Below are 9,864 nucleotides of genomic sequence, written 5' to 3'. Positions count from 1 at the left end.
TAAAGTGTTTCCAAGTAAGCCTTACCTGACGGGATGAAATTTTCCGATTGGAAGAACGCCGACCTTGCAAACTGGCATCCCAAACACATCCAGAAAACGTGATTTACTATTGTAACAATGTACGACTGGCCCGAAAAAATAACGTTTATATATACACGAATAAAAGTTTAGTTGTACCTGGTAGAGCAGTGGTCGGGAACCTATGGCTCGCGAGCCATATATAGCTCTTTTGGGTATAACATATGGCTCTTTGACATAATTTGAATTTTGTACTTAATTTTATCGATATTGCAGCAACTTGTCAGTAAATGTTTTCAACGGCCAGAATAATTATTGTCGTTGCAGCTTAAACATGTATTTGAGCGATCAAGGCAGTGGCATATCCAGGGTTAAGGGCTCGGACCCCTTTACAAAATCCTCAAATTTAAGTTGATGTAGCGCCAGCGACCAATATCCCTCGCGAATTCGGTGTACCTGGCATCGCGCGCTGCGTAATTTTGGATTGAACCATACATTGATTGATCCAGAATAGCAGACGTGGGGACGTATATATGACAGTGTAGTTTTCAGTGTAGTTTTCAAATACACATTGTCTTCTTGATCTACTCCGAGAAATGAACTGCCTTGGAAGTGGCATTCCAATTACAAATCTATATTATAAACAACGCTAGGTATTCACAGAAGCCAAAACGCCAATGCGGAACCGTGATATGCACTTTACATGGAAAATATATTAGTTGCGCAAATATATAATTGAAATATTTGTGGTCGCACTGCTGTTTCACTTTCGACCCAATGGATCAGTGGTTCTCAATCGGGATTCCGTGAAGCATTTTCAGTGGGTCAGGGTGCATACTCATTTTAATTGCCAAATTACCAATAGCCTAAATCATATTGCTTTTTAGAGGTGTATGTTGGGAGTTCGGAAAAATTTGTTTGCAAAAATCCATTTTCTCTTGTGATATACAAAACATAACCGCTATTCCAGAATAAGTTCAAGATGAGCTGCTATGCGGAAAGGACTAGGCTGGACGTTACATATAATCATTAAAATATGTTTCTCAATTTTGGTGCCGTATATGTTGTGATCATACCCAAAGGTGTAGTCGGAAGCGATACGCGTTAATATTACATATTTGTAGAAATGGATTTTTTGCACTCGTTCATATCACATCAACGGCGCAGATAATTGAGGCTAAATTTTTACGAACACTTGAGGGGGGTCCGCTGTGGTCCATGATGGTGCAAAAGGGTCCGCAACGACAAAATGGTAGAGAACCACTGCAATAGATCCACAGTCATGAGATCAACCGGACTTGAGGTTTAATATTAAAAACCAAATTTCAAAGTCCGAGCTTCCAATTAAATATCTGCTATTCCTCACAACTCATATGCAGGGCTAACGCAGGATTACGACTAAATTAAAGGGAGCATAGAATATGCCAACTTATATCGTCGGTAACGCCACTGTATTTTATTTCTCAATGTAATTTTTATAAAATAAATACTGTCTCTCTCTGTTTCTGTTTTAGCGGTTCTTGACTGTTGTTGTTGTCTATGGTATTCCTGGTGCTTGTCGACTACTATGGTCATTTACACCAGGCCGATATATTCCTTATTTTTTATTCCGTGACTACCGACTTGTAGCACGGCCCATTTCTAGGCTTTTAGTAAGACACCGCTTACGCGGATGAAATGGCGAGGCGGAGCCTACATAACCTCCAACACTTGGGTAGGAATTCTGGAGTCGACCTCGGTCGGACTCGAAACCACAACCTATCGGTATTGTAGTTGTGAATTACACCACTGCGCTATCTCGCAACTCGGTTCGTTTCTGTATTCAACCAGACACTAATCGTATTTTTGGCAATTCCATTGTTCGCGAATAAGGATTTTGCGACTTGCTACATTAAAACCCTATGGTCCGTGCATTTTCTATACATGCTTTTGAGGTATTAAAGTGAAAAGCAAAACCACGAGATGACATTTTGGAATTAGTTGACTGGTCCGGCCCGCAAGCAATTTGAAGGCTTGAATACGGCCCGCGACGTAATTTGAGTTTGACAACCCTGGTGTACATTAATATAGGCAATCACTTCACTGTAATGAAGGGTTTGAATTAGCAATATGACTTCACGTGTCGTCACAAGGTTCACGTTCGCGTTCACACAGAACCTTTGAAAAAGGTTCGCGTTCTCACGAAGCTGAACCTTTCAGAGGTTCACACCATCCCTCGACAAGATACCTAGCGGCGAATAAGGACACATTATGTCACAATTCTGAAGTGCAGACGAGCTTTTTAATCATCACCAGCAGTATCATCTGGAACAAGAAAATGCTATCAATCAATATCTTCCATCGCTTTGCCAACAATCTCGACGCGAACTCACAAGGTCATATAAGCTTTACAGTCTAGGTTGGACCTGAAAATGTGTTCTCAAGTCCACATTGATATTGATCAGAGTTAAAAACCGGCTGGTTTCTATACTGGCTACATACATTAATTAAAAAACATGCAATACAGTAGCTAACACACCTATCGGACGGATTTGGTTCTTATGATACAATAAACACATCGAATCAATACAAATCCGTAGGCCTGCTAGGGTATCATCAGACAACGATGCATTCTTTGTAGCAATTTCGTTGACGTCAATATTTGATTCTCTTTGGTTGCAAAATTCGCTGCATGTAGTGCATTTTAGACTTGAACAGACTTGAACTTGCCTAATGCGACTAATTAGAACGAAAAGAATTCCATGTCGCAATTTTAATTATAATATAATTTATAGTTTTCCTGAAAATGCTACACTATACTATGGAACTGCATATGCAAAATAAACCAAGCTTCTAATTTGGAAAAACCTGTGTAGCTTAATTATAATTGAAATCTAATTTTAAAAAACGTATAGATATAACTTTAATTCTAGTCCTAATTCAAAATGAACTATCTTGGTATAATAATATTAAAGCTGAAAACTTTCTAATTTTCTAAATCTGGTGCATTTCGTTCTAGATGTCGTGTAATTGCCAGACACTAAATATTCACAAACGGAAAGCTGAATATTTTGAAAAAAAATTTATAACGAAGCAAATAATTTTTTGAAATTAGCAAGGTGCATGCTCGTTTAGTCCTGAGTTTCTTCTCATGCTGCCCGCGCCATACAGGAAGTGGTCCGAAGTTGAAGGGGAAAGACTTGATGTTAGGAGGACGTGAAAAATTGTATTGTATGAAAAAGTACACCGTGTAGAACAGGGTGGGCACTTTCTCCTGTCGCCGGATTTCTCATATTGCCAAATAAAATTATATTCCTTAAACACAGATACCGGCTCGGTGCTCAAGACCGGTTCACGGCTCTAAATCTTTTTGAAATGTCGACCTTCAGCCACATCTTTCATTGATCGACATAATCTCGTTAGTGAGTGAGGATGACTTCTATTCATGTGCACTGTTTGCATTATTGGATTTGGAAACGTATGACGTCACAGTTTAAAGCACAGAACTGGCGACAAACAAGATTTGAACTTGAAACAGTGACTTGTAACCTCAATTCTTACGGCATAATTTGGTATATTGGCTTCATTTTGAGCCTGGATTACTCACACGACGTACGTAGGTTACGTTATGACGGTACATAAATATACTAGAATTCAAAGTTATCTCATTGCCTGATCAGTTTGTACAGTACATTTTGTTCACAGATTAACATAATACAATAAATGGATTTTATAGCCTAAATTCAAGGAACTTCTCGCGGGCCGCTGAAAATCGCGGCGGTCCGCCCGATGCGAATGTCTGGTTGCATTTGTTTCACAATTCAGTTAGGATGAAATAAACCTATCTGCGAAGGAGTTTTTAACATAGATTGGTTCGAAATGACAACACCTGACGAAATTGTCAGTACTCATTGAATGTAATGATATTCATAATGCGCGTAGTCAATTGATGGTCACGTCTATTGGAATAGTGGTACCAAAATATGTGCTAGCGCAGGGGTTCTCAACTTTCCTTGTATAACGGGCCGCATCTTAACAGCAAAAACCGCTGCGGGCCGCAGAACATTATTACCGTATATTTGTGGACTACTCTTATATTTAGGCTAATATAGCCTATTTTCCAGTCGTATATTGACATTTAGTACATTTGTATGCATTCTACAGCATTAATGGACAGCGTTCGTAAGCTTTCAGTTGCTGTTTCTAGTGATATTCTATGTCATCTTCCGACGGAACAAGTAAATCCCTTCATGAAGCGTGCATTGCATTCGCTCCCAAGTCGGTATGTGCAGTATGCACCTTCAAACCCTTGCACCAGAGAATTGAACTCTCTGTTTCAATGCGTGAGCGAGCAAGTATAAAATTACGGTAACTATTTCGTTAGAGAGGCCATTGTCACTTTGAGCTCTCAGTGATATGAGAAGAAGTCTCATGTTCGGGGTAATTTCTGAGCAAACCAATCAACCATTCTCCTTTCCTTCCATGGCTCTGATGCTCTGCACCAATAGTTACAGAAGTCAGCTTTGTCGAGTTGATGTTGTTTACTAGTCCCCTCCCCCACGTTTGCCCGGCCAGCATGACGTCTACAAATATATCCACTCCGATAGAATACTCCAATACAATTAGCGTTGCAATATCCGCGGATTTTGTCCAATGCTAGGTTGAAGTAGTCTCCGCGGCAACGTGTTTCAAAACATGCGACAAAAGATCAACTAACATTGCTGTTACTCTTCTTGTCACGGTTGAATCAGACAACTGCAGCTTCGAAATTTGTTAGGTGAAGTTGTCCTTGCTGCTAAATTCCGGAAACAGCGGAGATTCGCACAGTATAGTAACGTTTTGTTGAAAACACACCTTTTCTAGCAGATTTCATGGGTTTAGCGATATACCAAGCAATTTTGAACCATGCGTCTTTAACGTCGTCGGCAATCTCGACAATGCCTCGAAATATGGGTTGCTGGACATGAGACCTAGATAGCAACGCTTTTTTCTAAGATCAGGTGATATGTATAACTCCAGATGGAACTGTCCGAAGACCTATTCAAAACAATAAGAATCTAAACTCGACCATATATCAAGAAACCAGAACACATTGAAGAATGAGGATAAATCAAACGAAACAGAGACGGTGCGATATAAGAGCTTAAGTAACTAAATTAATATGTAACAATACTGTGCCGGTGGTAATTGCGATCATATTGAAAGATCTCGCGGGCCACAGAATAAGCGTCTGCGGGCCGCATGCGGCCCGTGGCCAGAGGGTTGAGGAACCCCTGTGCTAGCGCTATCTATAGAAGACGATTACGACCAGGGCCGTAACTGCCGTAGCCCAAACCCCCGATTGGGTGCGGGCGCGTTCGTAGGGGGCCCAAAATTATATCGAGAATTAACATAATTCATGGATAATTTTTATAAAAATTTATGCCACTAGCTGGGAGCCCAAGACCAACGTTTTTTTTTTTGGGGGGGGGGGGTGTGAAGAAGTGCTGTTATGGTCCTGATTACGACACGACCTCTGTGGGCCGTGGCAAACCGTTTGGAAAATGCAACAATCACTTTCGTGAACAACTATAATCAATCAACCAACGCGACGTAGGCCTATTGGGTGCAGATACGAATACAACAAAAATCGTTTGGGGCGCTTAGTGCAACCCGGCGAAATATGGTGGCTTTATTTTGCAAACTACCGTGCACGATTATGTTAGTCCTGGAATTTCTAAAAAATTGTGATCCCGGCCTAGCGTGTATACCTGTATAGTCCTGACAATGGACTGAATCTATCTTTCATGGGTGAATCGAAATGAAATTGGTACTGATCTGGATCAATCGAACAGAGTCTGCTAAATTTAGCTTGTTCAGATTGTTTCAGATTTTTCAGTTCCAGATACCAGTACCAGAGGGTTATTTGATGCTGAAGTACAGCAAAAATCTCCTAACCGAGGAGTGGCGGTCCGATTTTGAGTTCAATCCAGTTAGTATTCTTAACCTTGGAACGAAAACACTAGGCACGATCGGTAATGCTGCTGCAGTATAAACATGTCAGACATGTGTAGTGGAGAATGATTTAGCATGGATACTAAGGGTCGGTTGCATAGATCGCGATCGAAGCATGATCGCCGATCGTGCGTAACAGATCGTCGGAGTTCTGTGGTATAGATGGCGATCAGGCCATTATCGGTGAAATTTGATCGGCGAGATTTGATCCATCTGGATAGGTGGTTCAAGGACTTGATCGGCGGTGTGCTTTGCTGTTGTTACCGCAAAAGATATCAGTAGTGAGAGCTTAGATTGTTTTATAGATGGATTTTGTGGTATAAATAGATCGTATTGGACTACTGAAGGTTCGTGTACCGGTGCTATCAATAGGAATTACCAATGCAGTTCGTATGTTTCAATATCAGTGGGGGCAATAAGGATTGTTTTGGTGTGTCGTTTTGGTCTATTTTGCATGAGACACTGTAATACATGTAAAATAACTACAAGGTACCAAGGTAACTGTTGTAAAATGAGGCATGATCAAAAATCAATGTAAGAGAAACATGCGTTGCTTGTATAGGTATACCGGTACCTTGTTCGTGTATTGACGTTGAGATTTTGCATTCCGTGTTTTCTGGTTTTGAGTACCGGTATCGTTGATTTTACTCATAATCACAGTAACTTGAAAAATGATGCAATAACAATATACCTGCACATGCCTCACTTATACAATAGTTTACTTGATGTCTTGTAGGTTTTGCAGATGTACAGTGTTGGTGTCTCATTCGAATGTGATGCGAATAAGTTCTTATTATTGATGGTCATTTTTTTTAATTACAGAGACGGATTACAAAATGAGAGAGAATTTTAGTAAACTGGAGAAATATAAAGTCATTGAACTTGTTGAAGAGAACCTGAATATCATTGAAAATAAGAAAACTGATGGGGTCACCACAAAACAAAAAGAAAAAGCTTGGCAGACAGTATTTGAACAGTATAGAGCAACAAATACTGGTGACCACAGAACGGTTGGTCAAATTCAAAACCTCTGGAAAAATCTGAAGCAGAGGACAAAAAAAGCTTATTCTAGTCAGCGGAGAGAACGCGCCAAAACTGGTGGAGGACCTCCTCCATCAGAGATTGATGCTTTGTTTGAGAAAGTTCACAGTAAGTACCGTAGTAGTATTTTCATTGATCAGATAAAGTTATTGAATAGTAGCAGGTAGCACAAAGTGATATATACCTTCAATTACATCTAAACAGCAAGGTTCTGTTTTGCAATACACTTGTGCCAGGGCACCTAAAATATGTTTACATACTTTCCAGGCCTCATCCCGTCTCAAATAGAGTCGTTACAAAATGAATATGACTGTGATTCTGCACTAGACAATTATGAAGAGCCAGCTATCAGTGAGTAGATTCTATTATATGTAGGTGATTACAGTGTCGGTATCAGTTTATTAATAATTTCATCATTTCAAAACACCACAAGAGAGGAAGATGCCGAAACGTCTGGCAGTAGTCTTTGAAGTCAGATACCCACCTGGCCCTAGGCGATGTAAATATGCACACCAGATGGAAGAAAATATGGGATAACATAAAATGAGTAGTGATGAAAATGAATGAAGCATGTGTTGATAGGCGAGGTTGATATGTCAGATAGAAGTACGGTAATCTGGAGGGCTGACTAGTATGTCTTCAGTAATTTAACTTGAATGTGATCATCCTTGACAACTTTCGGATACCCACCGATATGCTTTTCCACTATCTTCAAGTTGCAAGTCATTGCACAGTTTGAAATACGAGGCATGATTCAAGTTGCATTTTTGCAAGATGATTGAAGTACAGATTGAGTCGCTACCGCATTTATTCCGAGTCAAATTATGCATGCAAAAGAGATATGAACAATGAGCAGTTTGTAGTGCGGTAATGCGGTAATGCATTGCTATAGATAGATTGCTACAAGTCTACAACATAAGCTCATATTGTCATTCAATTGTCTTTGCAGATTCTCCACCCACTGAGACTACAGAAGTCAACGATGGTAAATTAGTAATATCTTGAATTATATTGTGGAGAAATAACTGATCTGTTACATTACAGATGATAGCCTGTTAGTGGATATCAGCATGACATCCACTGCAATACCGGTATCACTCTCCGAATTCGCTTCATTTGATGCCAACAAAGGTTAGTAGTTTATGCATAATACCTATATTATATTATCAAATAGATCTTATAATGCAATTCATCTACAGATACTGTTACAGGTAACACACTCCAGAGCACCCCTGTCGCAGCAAAAGTAAAAAGAGGATCTTCAAACCATGCACCAAATAAAAACAGCACTACGGTTGTCAAGACAGCAGGACAGGTGTCCAGTACAAAGCAAGGTTTGTATGACTAATGCATAGAATATTCCAATAAATAAATGAGTACGCCATTAAAGAAACCATGAATCGTTGACGCTGATTCTTTTCAACCACCTTATTCCAGATGACATACTGGCAATGGCGAAGGAGAAGCATGACCTACATTTGAAATATTTTGAAATCAAAATGGCGCAAAAAAATATGAAGATTGCCTTGAAGAAGAGAAAGCAAGAAATGGCTGAAGAATTACATGCTGCCAAAATGAAGAAGTACCAGTAAAAAACCATTTTGAACATTCATCAGAAGAACTTGCCACCGGATGACACACTGTTTTGAACGACCGCCTGATCTGACTCTTCAGTCTTCATTTTTTGCTTGCTGGTTTTGCTCAAGCTCTATTGCTTGCCACTGCTCATCAGTAGGACTGGACACAATGATTCGAGTACTCGAATCTAAATTGAGTATTAATTATTACTCTAATTCGTTCTGTGGCTCTATAACAGTCAGTATTTTCAACTTCAGGAGCCTCAACCCTTGATTGGCCTATTCGCAGCATATCTGAAGCAGTACTTGAATCTGCGTCGAGTATTAATTCTTATTTGAATTTGACCAACCGTTCTGTGGCTCTACACGGGTCGGTATTTTCAACTTCGGAAGCCTTCAAACGTTGATTGGCCCATTCGCAGCATAGGGGAGAGTAGGCCAAGTTGAAACACTTTTCTGATATTTTAATGCCACTCGGAGAGTAATGCCTTCTGAGGATTAATTTTGGTACCAATGAAAAGCCTGTGATCTGTGCTATTCATGACTACCGTATGTCTTGAGTTATATTGAACAATATCCTTCTTGGCCCTCAAAAATCCTCGCTCAAATTTCATGTAATGTCATATCTGGTCGGCCAACTACTAGCTAGATAAATAATATAATGTGTGCTTCTGCTTACACATACTACAAAAAATATTTTTTTAGCATTTTGATGCATAACGTCAAATCCGTAGGATCATCTTGCCCCGTGTCTCTCATCTTTGCCACCTCTCCCCTATATGTAACAGGTATTAGTGGAACGGACATTTCCGTGGACACGTGATCAACCTGCCTCGTTTTTCTTTCTGCTATGAGTAACCAGTAAAATTTGAAGTTATTTTTTAAAACTTCCAACCTACGCCTGTCTTGTTCTTTCCTGATACAAGTAACCAGTAAAATGTGGAAGTCATTTTTGAACAACCCTAATCCACATGTCTGCATTTTTTTTCTGCAAAAGTAACAATACATCGACAGTTTGTATGAGGGTGTAATGCATTTGTATGACCGGTGGGTACTGTGAAAAACTATTGAAATATCAAGAACGCTACATTCTCTGGTGAGTGCTATGACAACCAAAATAAGAACTAATGAAACAAGCTGTGTATTGAGGCTTGTTATTTTTTTATCGTAAATTCCACACCAGTGAGCTCGTTGCAAAACATTGCTCAACTAAAATGATTGTTGACGATACCTCTGCGTTTCACAAGTCCACAAC

General features: G+C 39.7%; 1 protein-coding gene across 1 annotated transcript; it reads left to right on the top strand.

Moving 5' to 3' along the window:
- The first annotated feature begins 6,070 nt into the window (after positions 1-6,070).
- Positions 6,071-9,629, top strand: LOC145440959 (myb/SANT-like DNA-binding domain-containing protein 3). Its single transcript, XM_080318753.1, has 2 exons — positions 6,071-7,140; positions 7,300-9,629. Exons 1-2 carry the CDS (start codon positions 6,828-6,830, stop codon positions 7,389-7,391), a joined length of 405 nt encoding a protein of 134 aa, XP_080174879.1. The 5' UTR covers positions 6,071-6,827; the 3' UTR covers positions 7,392-9,629.
- Positions 9,630-9,864: the final 235 nt, after the last annotated feature.

The sequence above is a fragment of the Botryllus schlosseri genome, chromosome 6 (assembly GCF_051294905.1).
Source record: "Botryllus schlosseri isolate E-star chromosome 6, Bs_hap1, whole genome shotgun sequence".
Lineage (NCBI taxonomy): Eukaryota > Metazoa > Chordata > Ascidiacea > Stolidobranchia > Styelidae > Botryllus > Botryllus schlosseri.
The sequence above is the reverse complement of the archived record's forward strand: the minus strand, read 5'-3'. Positions and strand labels throughout refer to the sequence as shown.

Excerpts from the sequence above, each read along its gene's own strand:
- LOC145440959 (XM_080318753.1), top strand. The coding sequence starts at position 6,828 with ATGAGAGAGAATTTTAGTAAACTGGAGAAATATAAAGTCATTGAACTT. Across the intron at positions 7,141-7,299 it reads TTTGTTTGAGAAAGTTCACA|GCCTCATCCCGTCTCAAATA; the intron begins GTAAGTACCGTA and ends CATACTTTCCAG.